Genomic DNA, 19,028 nt, shown 5'->3' with positions numbered 1-19,028 from the left:
TGCTATGGATACATTAAAATCACCTGTAAACACATATTAATGATGATAATATTATCATTACCAATTATCAAGTGTCTACAGCCAGCCAGCCGTAAGCACTTCTCCCACAACACTCAATGCTTTTTACATTTGAAATGCTATTACAGTATGCTACATTTCTGTGACAAGCATGAACACTGAAACAATCTGGCCTTAGCATCCATTGTTCTGTTGATTAAATGTGTTCTTAACCGTCATCTATCACTTATTTTTTAATAAAATTTTTAATTGAATAACAATGCTATACTAATAATCATCTTAATGATCATGCCAAGGACCCATAAAATCAAGTTATCACAAATAATCTATTCTAAAACCTAGTGCTAATGTGTAATTTGAAAGTGAATTGTCATATATTAGTGCACAGAATAATATACTTTCTGCTATAACAAGAACAATATTCTTTCTGATATAATATTAATGGGCATTTAAAAGTTCACCCTTCCCTCAGCCTTCACCATTCTATTCTAACATGGAAAAGAATCAGACAGACTGATTTGAATCTTGTTTTGCTCCTTAGTTGTGTGACCTGAAGCAAATCCTCTAATACCTAGTTAGTTGCACAATCAGGCTACTGTAAAAAAACATTCATAAATCGTCTAAAATAGTTCTTGAAAAAGAGGCTTCCCATGGATGTTAGTTCTTCTGGCCCAGAAGATAAGAAACTAATCAGAGATTGCAACATTTTTAGGGCACCTACTATGCTCAGCAGAAAGAAAATCTCATCTTCTAAGTCCTTCAGAGTCTCTTGCTGTGTCTCTCAAATAGAAACAACAAGCTACCACTTTGACTCATCCCATGTGGGAGCTTGGAACGTATCTTCATTAAAGCATTTCCAACCCTTGACTTCATCAGGACACTTGTTTTGGAGGTAAGGTGTTAATGTACCCCAGTGCTCCTGGCACAGCTAGGGAAATTAGGGGCTGTATTCAGAATTCATGTTTTAGCAAGCAGCTGTGGTGTGGTTGATTTCTTGCATTTATCTAGAATACAAGTGTAATCACAAAGCCTCATCAAAGACTTTCATGTTCTTTACTCTCTGGTGTTATTTGCGGCATAAAAGCATTTTTTTTTTTATATTAACAGGCTACATTATGTAATGGCTACATTGTGAATATTCAAGATTCTCAGCACTGGCAGTTGCCATAAAAGAGCACTAAATGTGCTGAATCAATGAACTGAGTATCAGGTTATGATGCCCAAAAACATAAATAAAGCCAGCAATTTAACTGTGTCTCCACTGTAGGTCTGTTGATACCTAGCGTGATGGATCGTACGCTGTTTGCACTGAGGCCGATGTCGGAGTCTGTAGTGTTATTAAATGTCATGTCTTCCAGACGGCACCATCCATCAGAAGAGATTGCTTGGAAATGATTCGTCAGGGCTTGATTCACTGCTTTTGAAAAATCATCCCATGATGTCTGTTTGCGGATATTTAAAGCACATATTGTGTTTTCACATTCAAAGTCATCAGAACCACAGTTGCCTGGTTGAATCTCACCCAAGGAAATCCTTAAGGGTATTTTAAGAGCATCTGTTAGAAGATTAAAGAATTAGAAGTCAAAAACAACAACAACAACAACAACAAAATAAAACAAAAACCAAACTTGACAGGAAAAAAAACAGCAAAAGTATTACATAAAATAAGCAGATATGAAACTTTTTTCTTTAAAGACATTAAATTGAATAGTCTTATACTGGAGTAAAGTCTGGTCTCCCAATCTCTTCACAGTCTCTTTGGAGGTATCCTGTATGAACTGTTTATCTTTCCTTGTACCTTTAACCTTTTGTACTCCATTGACTCCCTTTGAGTCTCATATCATTTTAAAAAAAAAATCTAACTAGAGCTCCTCCTTGATCCTGAATTCTATATATTCTCCTTATCTTTATAGATAATATGATGATCAAATCAGGCAATAGTTATACAGGCCAGAAAGTTCATGATGGCAGCTTGAGAATTCTACAGAGCTTGGTCTGAGCCTCAGGTTTGGCCTTTTCCTACCTGTATATATTTGGTGAATTGCCTTGAAACTGCTATACCTCAATTTATTCTTTAAACTAAGTGAACTTCTGTTTGAAATGGATTCAACACATTATTTGTTACATGGAAAACACTAGTAAATATTGGATAAATGATAAAAATGCAATAGGAACTTCTTAAGTGATCTTTCAATTTCTCTGACAGCAATTGACTGAGGCTCCACCACAGTGGGTGCCATCCCTGTGCACTTGTTTTTGATTTAAATTATATGTTTACTAAGAGTCATTTGTGTCTGTTCCCAGATCTTCTATGTCTGTTCAACTCATTACTGCAATTAGTGAATTTAATATTCCATAAACTGATGACATATGAGTTACTGTTATTATGAAAACTAGGTTGAATGCTTTAGAGACACTTAATGGAGTTACTAAAAATGTCATTTAATGAGGTATAAATGAGAACACTATATGCAGTTAGATAAAATGTAATAATCTCTGGACAGACAGTATCTTTGGTTTACTTTACAAATGTGTTTGAGTACTCTAACACTAAAAATCATAGATGATACATTAAATGTACATTTTGATCTAACAAGAATAGGTAAAACTCAGAAGAACAATACTAAAGACTAAAACTCAGTGAAAGAATTACTTTGCAAGATTTAACATTACAATGCTTTATTTAAAGTGTATATTTTTATGATCCTTTTCTAAAACTGTCTTTCATTAGCTGACCAGCTATCGGAGGATTATTTTATCTTCCAACTGTCAGTTCTTATTTATCTTTCTTATCAGCAGCATTTGATGTAAGTGACCTCTCTCTGCTCCATGACAGACTCCTACTAGCTTTCCTCATTGCTCATTGGTTGTTCTTTTTCTTGATGTTCTTTCTTCACTATCTCTCCACTTTTTCCAGACTTCTTAATGACAGAGTGATTCAGAGATTTTTATTTTAAAATCTTCTACATTCACTTCCTATTATATGCATCTGAAATGTTTCCCCAAAAGCTCATGTGTTGAAGGCTTGGTCCTCAATGCAACAGTGTTCAGGGGTGGGAGAAATCTGGAAAATCCTGAAGGCTTTAATCACAAGGGCTTTGATGTCATGAGTGACTGAGTCCACTGAAGGATTTATATTTTGATGGCATAATCAGGAAGTGATGGAAACTATAGGAGAAAGGACCTATTTGGAGGAAGTGTGCCCTGGAAGATGATATCTTCTCCCTGGTTGCTCCCTCTCTCTTTCTGCTTCCTGGCCACCATGAGCTGAGCTGAGCAGCTTTCTGCTGCCATGATGTTCTTCATCACCTCAGACCCAAAGCAATGGAGTCAAATAACATGGACTAAAACCTCTCAAACCTTGAGCCAAAATAAATCTTTCTTCCCTTAAGTTGTTTATGGCAGGTATTTTATCACAGCAACAAAAAGCTGACTAACACACTTACTTAGTGATCTCATGTAGTCTTATGACTGAAAATATCATGGGTAGACTGCTGACTCTCAAACTTACATATGCAACTCATACTCATCTTCCAAAATTCCTGCTGGCTTGACACAGAGAGCCTCCCAGACATTTCAGATTCACACACGAAAAACTAAACTCCATATCCTCATCAGAAAAATCTGCTTCAACCTCTGACAACCTTCCTTCTTTTGACAGCAAGTCCATCCTGCCAATCTCTGAGGTTGAACAACTTAGAATTAACCCATGAGTTCCCTCTCTCACACTCCACATTCAATCCATTAGTATGTTCTGCCACTTTGATATTCCACACCTCCAGAACCCAACCAAGTACCTCTCACTACCTCATCTGCTCCCATCCTAGGTTGAGCCACCATTACTGTCCCTCACGTGGAATACTAGAGTCACATCCTAAATGATGGCCCTGATTTTACCCATGACTCTGTATGGTTTATTTGCAACAAAGCAGCTAATGACAATTAAAACATACATTAGATCTGTCACTCCGATGGCTATCTCAAGTCCTTATCGTGACCTATAAATTCCAACAAGATCAGGCCTCCAACCTATTCTATACTTTCTCCAACCTGTTTCCTGATTTTCTCTCATTATTCTAACCCAGTCACCTTGCCCTTCTTGCAGTTCTTCAGAAATTACCAGTTACCTCGCACCATTTGAGGATCTGCCTGAAAATCTTTACCTGAGATATCTATATATCTTTACCTCTTCCAAGTCCTTGCTTAAATGTTTTACCAGGAAGGCTACCTTTATGACCTTTTTAAAAATTAAAATCCACTCCCAATCCCCCTTAGTCTTCAATGGCACATCTCACTATCTCATATTACCATGTAATTAATTATGTTTATTGCTCATTTCCTGCCCCTTAATGTTAGAATAGAGCCTTCATGATTGGGGGGACAGAGTGGGAGAGTATTGGGGATTAAACTCAGGGGCATTTGACAACTGAGCTATAGCCCAGACCTATTGTATTTTATTTAGACACAGGTGTCACTGAGTTGCTTAGCATCTCACTTTTGCTGAGGCTGGCTTTCAACTTGAGATCCTCCTGCCTACCAAGCCACTGGAATTACAGGCCTACACTATACCCTGTGGATAACAATCTTTTTTTAAACTCTGACTTACCCCATATGGTCAGGAGAGTGACTGGCACTTGAGGAGCTCAATACTGAATGAATGCATAAAGGGCAGAATTCTGAATTTGTTTTTTCCCACTGTCTCTCCATATTATCCATTGTTTAAAATAATTAGTTTCTGGATTCAGAACTGCATGAAACTTGTCTCCCTATGAGCAGCAACTTCCTATTTGCCAAATGTGGCTGTTTCTCTTTTTAACCCTTAAACCCTAGGGAATTTGATAGTACTGAATTACTTCTTCCTCTCAGAGATAAGTCTCCTAACTTCTTTTCTAATTTTGCTCAGTCTTCCTTTTGAGTCAGTTTTTCCTTCTATTCAGCTTTTAAAATTGGGGGTTCCTCTGGGCATGGCTTTTAATCCCCCTTTTTCCTCACCCTACACTTTGCCCCATCTAACAGCACACCTATGCCTTGATAACCATGACCCTCTCCTCCAACCCTGCTCCCACTAGCTAATTCTGGCCTGTGTTCTTTCTGACTTGGTACCAGTCATGTGCCCCCTCCTCCTACAGCATCCTACATAAGATGTTATTTCTACATTTCTAATCTCTCACTTTTACTTGCTTATAATCATTCTTCAGAATTCACAGCATTAAGTCAAAACTTACCCATAGGATTGAGTCACAAGGAATATAAGGCCTTTTATGACCCGACTCTAGATTGAACCCAAGGACACTTTACCACTGAGCTACTTCTGTAATCCTTTTTATTTCTTAAGACAGGGTCTTACTAAGTTGCTTAGGTCCTTAAGTTGCTGAAGCTGACCTCGAACTTGTGATCTTCCTGCCTTAGCCGCCCTTGCTGGGATTACAGGTGTGAACCACATGCCTGCCTCTATATTAATGTATTTTTACAATTCATGTATTTTTTCCTTACTATTTTAAGTTTTCCTTGTGAGATAAAAATAATTCAAATCTATGTATAAGATTGAAGGTTAAAACATTATTTTAACTTTTAAAATTCTGTTCATCCTTGAGTTATTAAAACAGCTGGTAAAATGGATGGGCTCTGGCAATGATCTTGATATAAGTCATAATATTTTATTTGACCTGGCATTCCATATTCATAAACCCAACTAGTGAGCCTTTCATGAAATGTGCTAAGGAGACTATACTTTGGAGCTGAAGGGACCCAAGAGATTATCAATTATACATAGATACATAGGCAACCAGGTGTCAGGAGAGAACCCACGTGCCTCTCTCAGAAGATCAGCTGATGCAGAGTACCCAGTGGGATTTCACCCACCCTGGCAAATCTAACATCTAGAACAACAATCTAAGTGAGAAGAAAAAAAGCAATTCATATTTAGAGAGCTCTCCTGGATTAGTCAGTAGAATACAAGAAAGATCTAGCATTATCTGAATGGCAAGTTGTTCTGTAATGTCATTCTACATGGAAAGAAAAAATAATTGCTACATCTATCATCAATAAAATGTTTTTGCATTAGCAAGGGTTCAAAAGAAGTTAACAAGGGAATGAGAAAATTGGACTTGCAATAATGTATTTCCCATTATCCCAAAGGCCCCTGAGGCATAGAGGGAGGATGAGCAACCAGCTTTGAATGCCACTCACTCAGATTCTCCAGCAAATGCTTGCAGTCATCTGTGGCAACATCATGCACAGTCCGATTGCACTTGTCTCTCTTTTCCGGCTCGAGCCCTCCATGCCTACACAAGACTTCTAGGCAGTTCTGCAAAGACAAGACCTCTATTACCTTCACGTCAAAATGAATTAACTTGAGTGCAAAACCCAAAGGAAAAGCCAGTTGCTTGTAGTAAGCCAATCAAGAATTCACAGCTAGAAATCTTATTTCAATTCCAGCAACCCAAATAACCAAACTGGTCTCAGATTAATCTAAATAATGTCTAGAACTGAAAAGCAAAGAATGCTTCATTTACGTAAGGTTGGGTTTTTGTTTGTTTGTTTGTTTTTTTCAATCTGTGCTAAGGATGGAATCTAGGACCTTGAGCCTGTCAGGCAAGTGCTCTACCACTGTGTATATTCTCATCCCAAAGAGCCCTTCTTTTAAATGGGAGTCATTGCTCTCAGGGAAGGCTCTTAGGTTTTAAGAACAACAACAACAACAACCCCCCCCCAAAAAAAAATGCTTATGCTGGGGTTGTGGCTCAGTGGTAGAGTGCTTGCCTGGCATGTGTGAGACCCTGGGTTTGATCCTCGCACCACAAGTAAAAAACAAAATAAAAAATCCATTGATGACTAAAAAAATGACTAGCTCATTAATTGCTGGGTTTGCAGAGTGAAATTAAGAATGAAACTGACTTTTCAAGTACCCTTTCATGGTAATTTGATAATATGAAGCAAAAACACTGCTATCATTGGATGTTCCCTATTGCCTTCTAGACTACAAACTGCCTTCCTAAAGTGCAGGGCTCCAATAATTCTTTCCCAGAGTCCCCATAAGCACATTTGTAATTTGAGAACTTATGCCGCCCTATTTACTTATTTTAAAAACATGAACATCATGGTTGAGTTAAAAAAATCATTCCCAATAGATATTAATTAAAATTATGTTCCTTTTTTTTCAGCTTTTTGTCCTACTAAGCTGCTTAAGGAAATCTTCCTTCAAAAACTATCAGTAACTATTACATGAAAGGTCTTAGTCCTCATAATTCTTCAAATGCAAATTAAAAGACAATATACATATAGATGTAAGTTTCATACTTTATATACAACCAGAGATATGAAAAATTTTGCTGTATATGTGTAATAATAATTGTAATGTATTATGCTGTCATTTATTTTTTTAATTAATTTTAAAAAAGAATTTCACAGCAGGATATATCAGGGTATTTAACCAAAAAAAATAGTTCTACTGGAGCAACTGTTACTAATTCATAATTTGTATACTGATTTTCCACAAGAATATGTAGAAAATGAATAAAACAGAAACAATGAGAAGGAGCTAAAAACCAAACCAAGTAATGTCCTCCTCCTCCTTCTCTCATTCTCTCTCTCTCTCTCTCTCTCTCTCTCTCTCTCTCTCAGAGTTGTGCATATATGGGCATGGATGGGACTGACACTTCAGACAACACAGTAAATCAGGCAGTCTGCAAAGCCTTCTCTAATCTTCCTAAGCACCCTTTTTTCTGCTGAGTAAAATAAATTTTTTCTTTTCTAATATAAAATGTTTTTCTTGAAGTATAATATTCACATAGACAACTACGTAAGTGCACAGGTTGAAGCACTATCAAAAGGGAACAAACCTGTGGAAGGAGCACTTTGCTCCTTTCAACCTCTAGCCTCTCATCCCCATAACTTCTGTTGTGATGTCTAAATCAGCGATTGGTTTAACCTGGTTTTGAATTCCATATAAATAGAATTGTACTTTAGGTATACTTTTATATTTGGCTTCTTTAATTCAACATAATGTCTTTAAGATTTATCCATGTGTTAGGAGTGGTCATAATTCATCTTGCTTTTTTTTTAAAAAAAAATTATTACTAAATGGTATTTCATTACGTGAATACTTATCCATTCTCTTGTTGAGGGACATTTGGGTCCACTATGAACACTGCAATACATGTCCTGTGGTCCACAAATATTGGGTATATGTACTTGTGCCGAATCACTAGGGTACAGGTTGTGGCATCTGCAAGAGCTTTTGAAAGTGACTGTATATTGGTACTCCCATGAGTATGTGTGAGTTCCAGTTACTTCATATTACCTCCAAAACATACTTTTAGATGCAATACTGAGTTCACAGAAAAATGTAAGAAATCTCTAAGTATCACACACAATAATAATAATAAACTGAAATAAAGTGAAATTTGAACAGAAAGCCAGTGCTGGTCTACAGCAGAGCTGATACACAGAACCTTTTTTTGGACAAGAGACTAAGCATTGGTACCTACATGTAAAAAAGGGACTCAATCAGAGAGACTGTAAGAAAAATCAGCCTGTCTGAAAAGGGAACTTACTAGAGCATTTGTTTCTTATTGCCTGCTCCTACTCAGATTGGAGGGATCTCTGAGACTTGTCATCAAATTTTGGCTTTCATGAATCTATCTATGGTTTAGATTTAAGAAATCACTGTTTATAAATTAGCTGAATTCAGTCAAATGTATAAATAACAGTTCTTATCAAGCTTTTATTACTAATTATATAAAACCAGCAAATGAATAAGGTAGTTCCTGCAAAAGACACACAATATTTATTGAGAAATTAATTCTAAGAGACTTAAACAGAATACAATCTGAGAACTAAACTTTGTTAATTCCCAAGATGAGAAGAGATAAAAATAACACATTCGTTATGCAAGTTAGTATTAGTAGCAAGAGCATAAGAGTCAAAGCAGGCCTAGATACTAATCCTAACACTACAAATGATAATATCTATAGCCAATGATAAATCTTTTGACATTTTCTTCTGTAGTTTCTTTATCTGTGTTTCAAATATCTGTATCTTATAGGATTGTTATACGGCTTAAATGAAAAGATGCATACAAAGTTCTTGTGGTTTTGGCACATATTAAAACTCACAGTATTTATCACCAGCCCTAATTTATTAAAATCAACATCATAATCACTAATTGGAAAACAAGTATTAACAGTACTATTAGTTAGTTGATTAGATGTTACAAGCACATGACCAATATCACTAGTCTCAAGATGATTCTAAATGATGTTACTTCACATTACAAACAGCAATGACAAAAGATGCAATATACATTTGCAATTCTCCTGAATTAAGGTTCTTTGATTTCTGACTTTCAAAGTGGGTGGTTTCTAATTTTTGTCACACTCAGGTAGGGCAGTGGGCAATAATATAAGCAGTGACATTATCTTAAAGGAAACGTGAAATGTCAGTGCTCAAGGGTAATGCATATCCAAATACAGCTAGCTACAAGGAGGAACTCTACAGTGCTATGCTGATTCTGTAGGGAACATAAGGGAGATAAAAATTTTGACTCAGGTGGCACTTAATAACAGCAGCTACAGCAATGATTTGAGCACAAGTTCTAGGCACTGTTCTGGCACTTTGCAAGTAGAGACATGCATGGCTTAAGGATGGGGATACATTCAGAGAATGTGTTGTGAGGCAATTTCATGTTGTGCAAATACCACAAGGAGTACTTCAACAAACTCCTATGGCTATGTTATCACTAGGCAATGTAATATTAAAGAACAACCATCATATAGATTTTAGTCAGCTGGTTACTAAAATGACATTATGTGGTTTAATGCTTATTTACTCCACATTACAACTTCATGGAACAGGTACTAAGCACCTCTGTGCCAGCCACTATGTTAAGGCTGTTCAGGTCCTTAAGAACAAGATTCCATGTCCCACAGAGTGTCAAAGTGTCATAAATAGTTGGACATGGAGAAAATACAAAAAAAAAATGAAGGGATGCATTAGCTTTCTATTATAATAACAAACACTTGAGATGATCAACTTAAAAAGAAGAAAGGTTTATTGTGGTTCAGAGTTTCAGAGGTTTCAGTCTGTAGCCAGCTGGCACTGTTGCTTCTGGACCTGTGACGAGACACGAAACCATGGTTTGGGGCACACGGTAGAGTAAATGATGCTCATCTCAGAGTGGTTAGGAAGCAAAAAGAGAAAGAGGAATAGCCAACATCCTAATACTCCCTTCAAAGGCATAACCCCAAATGACTGGGAGATGCTGGAGTAGGCCCCACCTATCAAAAGGTTTCATCACCTCCCCAAAGTGTCATGAGCTAGGGACCAAGCCTTTAACATATGGCCTTTGGATATGATGAGAGTAAGCTTTTACTTTATGGAGGAGTAGGAGTAGGGACAGAGGGAGAAAAATATTTATGCTCTCTCCTGCTGGGTGGGATTGTATGAAGAGGAGAAATGCTGCAGGACTAGTCACTGGGAATGAACTTCCAGGGGGGCAAAACTGGGTAGGGTGTGCTACCCCAGAATCTAGATGGATGAGTTTAAGCTCAAGTCCTATTAAGTCTAATAGAGATACCCCTGCTGTAACAGACTTTAAAGTAGTGACTTAGGCTTCAGTTTTCCCTTCCACTCACATCTACAACCTATTTTTGGGTGACCACTGACTCAGAAAACAAACGAAGGGGGCTATTATTCCAGTGAAGGGCAGAAGAGATATTGAAGTATATTAAGATATTAAGCAATCTTTGCCATGGTCTTTTAATGAGAGCTTATAAGCATGGAACCAGGACCAACGAGATTAAACAGAAGCCCCAGGTTCAAGGAGTAAGAGATAAAATCAAAGTCAAGGCAGGGAGCCAAGAGTTTGAGATTGGGCAGAAGGACAGAAAGCAGAAAGAGTTTTGAAATGTGCAGAAAAGTGAGAACAACCTGGGGTTGCAGGTGTATTCAGGGCTTTGCAGGGTAGGCTTCCTTGAAAGGCAGAAGAGATGCACACTGTTAAGATGGGAAGTAAGGGCATTAGTGAGAAGGTACATGGAGGTTTGAGTGGCCAAAGATGAAACTGACTGGAATTGACTATGAAGGGCTGAGAACTGGTGTTCAGTGCTTTTCTGTAAGTACAGGGATGTGTTCCAGGCGGAATTGCCATGACTGTCTTTTCTAAAAAGCCAAATGTTGCATGTAGGAGTCATGTTGGAAAGGAGGAGGATGACGAGAAAGGGACCAGTTATGAAAGAACCAAAACAGTATAATCATTTATTGATTCAATAAGCTATTAGTGCTTCTGGGCCAGAGACTGCTGGGAACAATATACACAAAGATGAAAAAAGTGTTTTTTTCTGAGGAGGTGGAGACAGAGAGAGGCACATAAACAATTACAATAAAGTAGAAGCACTAAGTAAAGTGCAGAGAGGTGCCCTGGGAATACCTAACTCCTGGAGCCAAGACTTCAGCTGAGATGTTTTCCAGGCAGAAAAAGTTCAGGTCAGGAGAAGAGGCTATTTGAGGCAATGGGAACAGCAGATGCAAAGCCAGGGAGAGGAGAGAAAGCACAGGATGTATCCATGGCTACTGGTCATACATGGTTAGAGCACAGAATGCACTGTGGAAGGTGACAGAAATGCACCTGTGGAGGTAACTGAGGCCAGCAGGAAGGGGCTGGCCCTTACCCTGTGGAAAGGCATGAAGTGGTTATGTTACATCACCATGGTCACCTGCTGGAAAGGTCCCTTGTGTGTCATTGTGAAGGAGTGAAACCTAAAGACTGGGATACCTCGGTAGGAGCCTGAATGCATCGAGACAGCAGATGATGAAGGCTCTGCAGGGCAGGGTCCGTGAGTCAATGGAGGAGGCAATATATTCAAAGTTCACTTATAAAAATAAAATCTAGAGTTGTATCAATCATTCAAGTTCATTAAGTTAGGAAGTTGGTACGCATAAAAACAAATGCCAGGTGATGTTACTGGATGAAGAGAGGAAATGTAAGATGTAGCCAACTGACTGGCTAAGGGGCATATGCATTGGGGTCTGAGGACACAACCCTATGGAACTGCCTGGTGGGAGCGAAAGTGAAAATGGTCATCAATAGTTTATCATATAATGTTCTAAATGGGACATCTTAAAGAGTAAAAGTGGGCACTGAGCAGTTCTACCGAGGCATAAACAGGACTGTACTGGGTACACTGGCAAGTTCATTCCCTAGTTATCTAGGAGATGCCCTGTAAACTGTGAGTTTCCTGTTTGAAAGGAGCTTCCTGGATGGACTCAGGAAATGCTTATTAGGGCTAGAGAGAAGATTCTGGAATTCCTTGAGATATATTCTGGGGATCAACAGGGAGGAAATACAGAATGAAAGGAGAAAAATGGTCTAAAGTACATCTATTAAAGTTGTAAGTAGCAGACACCAGAAAGTCCATGTCTTAGCAAGGCAGGGAGAATGACACTCGCTAGCTAGTTTATGTCCCCTCTAGGGTTCCTCCAGATAATCAATGTGGCCCAAAGGAAGCAACAATGCAATTACTCTTCACTGAATATTCTAGAATAAGTGTTTTGTTTTTTTAAAACCCTTCCCTTTGTTTACATATAGCCTAGCATTTTCAAAAATAATTTGACTAAAAACAGGAAATAGTCATATAGAATAAGAAAGCTTTCTATTTATCCTGATTAACCTCTAGATCCTGTGACTTGGTGCTTTGAAGATACCTTATCTTTCTTTTATTTAAACAAGTTACACAATTTTGTGTGACAAGGAAAAACTGTAGTAAGTCCTATTATCTTGTTCTCTTTGAAGGAAAGACATAGAAATAAAGAATCCAAATGTGGGGGCTCCATGTAAATCCTGGCACATACTTACCTATCCAGGCCACCAGGAGAACTAGTGTGGCTGCAATGGGGTGAGAGAGTGTCAGATTCCTATAGAGCTAAAAGCTAATAATGCATGTCAGAATGCAATCCTAATACAATGTAGCAATGATTTTAGGATGGCAACAAAAGGGCTACCAGAGGACAGTGGGCCTGCCTAGAAATGACCTCTAGGATACTGAAACTAAGTGTCTAGAAGACAGGTAAAAGTCAGATGTCAGGTATGCATTTGGGAGTAGCTGTCACTACTACAGTTAAAGCTGAAAATCTGGATAAACTCTTTAAAGAATAGGAGGAGGTAGCTGAGAATGAAGCTTAGGAGTGATGTCAGGGGAGAAGTGGGGAAAGGGGAATGTTCTGGAAACCCAGGGAGAAAAGAATTTGCATTAAATAGTCAACATATTAAATATATTCAGTGAGACGGAACAGAAAAATGAGTCATAAGAAACCACAGGTTTTGGCAATTGATAAGCTAGAAATATAATCTATTCCCATAATCAAAAACTCATGCCATCCCCTAAATTAAAAAAAAAAAAAAACCCTCGGCATTTGAGTTTTATTCAGTGATGCTTAAATTCAGACAATCTCCTGAATTTGTTTCTGGTACAGGAACTGGACTTGCTGAAGATCTCATGGCAGAGCAGAGAGCTTCCTGAAGAGTTCCTTTTTCTATTCACACAAAGCGACTGAAACAAAGAAAGGTTTATCCTTGGTTCAGCTTTCTCTCTGAAGTAGACATAGGCCAGCTGGAGAGAGGTGCTTGTATTGCTAAACACTGCATGGTGATTTGTATTAATTTCTTAACCATTAGAAAAGAGACCAATTACTAAAATGGAACAAGCCCTTATTGGGGGATTGTCTATGAACTGAGCTTGGGAAATGTTTCACCATTTCCCAAGACTTAGTTTCCTCATTTACAACATGAGGGGCTTGGACTGGATCAGTTATGGGCCTTTGAGCTCTGAAATTCATATGGAAAGAAAGTTGCTTCTTGGATAATGATGGTACTACTACCTGTGAAGGCTGGACATGCATAGATTGCTGTAGAGAGAGAAAAAATCCTGTTTTTTATGCTCTGTGGTAAGAACAGACTCTCTCTACCAACACATTAATTCGTAACTGTAATTTCTATTTTTCAGAAAACTAGCCTTAGTAACTTAGTTGTGACTAGATAGTCCTAAAGAGTTATCCCAAGCAAAGTAGAAAAATTCTTTTAAGACAAATGATGGAAAAAATATCTTTGAATACTTTTGACTGGGAAAGAAGAATGCACAGTGAAAAAAATAGTGGAACCTGGCAATCTGGCTTTATTCCCAACCTCTATCTATTAAACCCTCTAGAATTGAAATATCCTAATTATAAGATAAACAGATTAGACTGGAAGATTAAATGTCCATTCCAGGGCTACCAAAACCAAGTCTATTATTTTAATAGCTTAGAAAAATGGGAATATTTTCAATCATGTGCCTTTAAAAATCTCTTTCCTTGTAAAAAAAAAATTCACCTAACACTTCTTAAAGTAATAATACAAAAGAGTCATATTCTATGGGAGAAAGAGGTCATATTGTCCTTTACACAGTAGTAACAGAGCATCCACTGCTTGCCAGGGTCTTGGGAATCAATGTAGATACCATCTTTGATCATCAAAACCTCAGGATTGGTAAAGAGCTCATAATGAAGGAACTGAGCAATACTCTCCACCAAAAAAGGGTAACTCCTTGGGAAAAATTCTCTGCCTAGCAGGAGGGGCTCAGTAGCCCAATATTCCAAGTCAGAGATGCTCGAGTTTTCTTTTATTTTTACCTGCAGGTTCGATGCATTCACAACCTACTCCTTTCAGTAACATCTTGCAGTGTAGAGATTTTCTTTTAGGGATGTCAGTAGGTTTCAATGTACTCTTTCTATGTACCTCTTCACCATCAAATGAGAGTCACAGTCTTAGATTAACTGTGCATTTTCAAATTTAAACAATTCATGTTTCCCATTTTTGCCTACTAAAAATTTTATGTCAAATGCTGCTGCATTCCATTTAAATCTATGTATGTATATCAAGTTCTCAGAATTCTTCTCCTTTTGTTAAAGGATATGGTGTGTGTTGGGGGAACTACTGCCCAAAAGTAGTGAACCAAATCTTGCCTTTTTCTCACTTCTTAAAAACCAAAGTCAAAATGAAAGGCCTTTGCAGGAGATCCTAACAGGAAATTACCCAACCAGGAGCTCCAAATACACATCTCTAGGTACTTCTATCTGGAATGAACAAAATACTTAGATTCAGCATATCTAAAGCTACATTCTATTTTTCTGATTAGGGTGCTGGCTTTTCTTTGCTTTTTCCTGGAATGTCATTGTCTTTCCATCTGGCTTCCTTCCATTCCTATGTCTGCTCTATGTTCCATCTCTGGACACTTCTTGTCTACAATGTCTCTCAATATTTTCCTGATTCACATCATCTTCCACCATTTAGTCTCTCTCTCTGCTTCCAATTTGTCCAAAATTCCAACTTCTAAATGTTATTGCTAAATTCATGAATTTAAACTGTGAAGCAGATTATCTTTCCCCTTTTTCTAAAACTTTTAATTGCCTTTACTTGCGCTGGTAAATTGAGAATAAACTCCTTAATGTCACTGAAGGCCTCATGCCTACAATGAAACTCCCAGTCTGATTTTATTTCTTGCTACTCTTCCTTAACTCAGTTGAAGCTTTTTTCTACCTCCTTATCTCCATGTCTCCATTTTTACTTCTCCCTCCACCTGAACTACTCTTTCTCAGTGGTGAGTGGTACATTTAACCCATTCGGCAAATCCCCCAATAATTTCTATCTCCTCCAGAATGAGCCATCCCTAAGTCTAACATTGCTACAACTATTCTTTGAAGTATGTATGATCTTCTATTTTTCACAATTGTTGAATTTTTATACTATTTCAATAGCATGCCTATTATCCTTGTGTTAATTTTGTGTTTCTTTTATTATATACTTGTCTTATAACCTGCACACTTGCCACTAGACTAGGAGCAGAAATAAGCACAGTAAACATTATTATGCACACTGACAAGCATTCAGGAGCTTTCTAATGGCTTATTATTATTATTGCTAAAATGATTTAGAAAAAGCATGATTTAACTAGACAAAGCATACTTAAAAAAAAAATAATCAGTACTTTTTATACTCTGGGTGAAATCTGGAGCTCTCTCTTAGATATCAGTCAGACAGCACAGGTAGTGCAAAAATTTGACAACTGAGGAAACTGGGCAAGATCAAAAACCCTGCAGTACAGGTGGGAACCCTGACCCCACTTCTAACTAGTTGCACAGTCTTGGAAACAAACAACCCAATGGACTAAGATAATATCAATCTTTTTCTCCTATTGTAGATGACACAAAATGTTCAGAATTACTCTCACATTCTTATTAATAGCTTTTGAATACAATGATTTTTTAAATTTCATGAAAGTCTCTTGTGCATTTAAATTTTATAAAAAGTCTTATACCCTTGGTGATATATATCAGCTGGGTAGGCAAAAATTGTCAATTTGTACCAGTAGCTCACCATCAACTGCAGTGGTATCATTTGGGTCTTCAATTATTTGACTTAAATACACTCAATCAATAGCAGACAATATTGCCACTTATCAAATTATGACTGAAATGAGGCCAGCTGCTTCAGGACACACCTTAAAACCTTTTGAAGCAGCAATATGGGCAGCAGTCCAGCCTTCTCTGTCAGCGTGGTTAATGAGGTCTGCAGGAACAGCAGGCTTCAACGTGCCTTCAAGACAGTCTTCTCCCCCATCCAAGGCAAAGAAGCCTGGCTCAGGCACCTCCTCACTCAAACAGTCTCCAGGAGCTGGTGTTCTATGGTACATGAGAAGCTTGAGGCTATCCACATTACCAGCATCCACAGCTGCATGAACTGGTGTCCAACCATCCTGAAAATAAATGACCAGGGAGGGGGAAGGGGTCATAACAACATTAATGTTGAGAACAGTATTATTTAAAGTCTATCTCTAAATGTTCTTGGGCATGGACCACTGAGCTGGGGAAAACAGGCATTCCAATCCTACCACCGATGAGCTATGTTCTTTGCTTGTGCCAGCTGCTGTAATTCCCACTGCTATGAGTCATGTTTGCTGTTTTCTAACTGTTTCCACCTAATAGTTAACCATCTGGAGTGAGCAGGCAGTGCCCAGGTCAATAACTGAATATAATATATGATAACCCAGAAATCTCAATTTACTATTTTAAAAGAAAACAAACTTTAAAGAGAATTTTAAAAATATATTCAATAATAATATTATTAGTAATATACTAAAAGAATGCTTTTATAAACCAGTTTTACTTAAAGGGCAGTGGCTTAACTCTAATCTTAAAAATTTATGCAAACCATTCAAGAAGCAAATATTCTAAATAATAGGGGAAAAGGTAGACATACAGGAAAAACAAAGTCGAATAACTTCATTGGATATGGATGGGCCTCTTCTGAGTGTTCCATGATTGCAGAAGGATACTGATGCATATGAAATTAAGAAATATTCCAAAAATTACTGGGTCCATATCTGAGAACTTGTGACTATGGAGCCCCTATAAGCTCATTCAGCTGGTTGGTAGAGCAGTCATGGTACTCTTTTCCTAGAACACTTTCTCAGGTGGAATCCCCAGACCAGTAGCATCAGTATCCCCTCAGAACTTTCTAGAAATATGGATCCTTAGTCTTTACCCTAGGATCAGAAATTCTGGGGAAAGTTGGGCCACCAACCTGTTCTAAGGTTATTAGAATGTACTGAAGTTGGACATGCACTATCTAGGGAAAAATCTTGAATCCATCTAGAGTATCTCATAGAAATTGGTCTGCCAACTACAAAGCACCCATTTTCATTGTTTTTTAAACTTTTTAATTAAAAAAACTCGATTTTTATTTTGGCTTATTTTATTTTACTACCTTTATATTCTCCTTGACCTGATTTTGTCATGTAATATTTCATATTACTGTATTAAAGGTATTTCAGGGAGCTATAACTTTAAAAAATAGGGTAGAAGATAGAAAAACAGACAATAAATGGAAGCTATCTCAATTTAGGCTGCAAACGGTCACTTATTGAAGCTGATCCTGGATGATGGGCCTTTCCTCTTTTTCTGGATCTCACACCAATAAAGCCCACTTGGCTAAGACAAGACCACAGCTGGGCAGTATCTAGAATACTGAACCCTTAGTCACCAGCCAGGTAAAGCAATTTCATGGCTCCTTCTTCACAGGATTGTGGGCACCAACACCTTGGTAGCAGTTTGACTTAGGCCCTAGAGTATAAGTGTTCTTGACCTTCCCTGATTTACATTACAAAGCCAACACAGCCTTTTCTGGAAAACACTTTTCAGTCTTCCATTCTCCTCTGTTACTTTCTTATTAAAAAGCAAAAGACACAATTATTCCCTGAAGATCTCCTGACAATTATACTGTTCATTGCCTTAGCTCTAAAGATTTTGTCCAGCTCCTCAATAACTACCTTTAGAGCTTTGCTTCTGTGTCTTCTTGCACAGAACATCACTTCAATTTTTATGTTACACTATTTATTTTTCATTCAATCTGCTTATATAAATTCATTTACTTTTATCTATAAGTTAGAATTTTAATAATGAATAAATATATTGTGTAAACACCATAGACTTCTTAGGTAAAACACATAAAATAATAAAGAATTGGAAAAATAACTATTTTCTTAGATTAATAATATAAATACAAAGTAGAGGGTTTAAAAACAACTTTTAAAAAGCTTTAGCAATGAGGTTCAGTGAAAAATGTTTATACCTGTATTATTATATCTCTGCTGATATCATTAATTTTTGGTGAAATTACATAAGAAAACCCAAATCTAAGATTATTATTTGTTGAATGAATAGAAACTTACACCTCCATTGTTTCGCCTGATTCTGAAAGGAAGACACAAATATTTGTTTTCCTGTTTTAAAGATAAATCATCTGAGGCTCAGGGGTTGAAGGACTGGTTAGGCTAATGGACAAGGCTTTGTATTTGGAAAGTGTCTGACTTCTATTTGATTCTCTTCTCTGCTAATTAAAAATGTTCTGTACATTTGTGATTTTTCAAAAACATTTTGATCCATGTTTGGTTGAATCCATAGTTATGAAATCCCAAGAT

The 19,028-nt window shown here is 37.4% G+C and overlaps 1 protein-coding gene across 1 annotated transcript in view; it reads right to left on the bottom strand.

The window, feature by feature from the left end:
• The window catches only part of CTTNBP2 (cortactin binding protein 2), a 150,600-nt gene that overhangs the window by 49,102 nt on the left and 82,470 nt on the right, over positions 1-19,028 (bottom strand). The window contains 3 exon segments of the mRNA XM_081283104.1: positions 1,298-1,573; positions 6,208-6,325; positions 16,551-16,805. Coding sequence (XP_081139230.1) covers positions 1,298-1,573; positions 6,208-6,325; positions 16,551-16,805 — 649 coding nt within the window.

This window comes from Spermophilus citellus, assembly GCF_964194105.1.
Source record: "Spermophilus citellus genome assembly, chromosome: 3".
NCBI lineage: Eukaryota > Metazoa > Chordata > Mammalia > Rodentia > Sciuridae > Spermophilus > Spermophilus citellus.
This window is presented reverse-complemented; position numbering and strand designations above follow the sequence as displayed.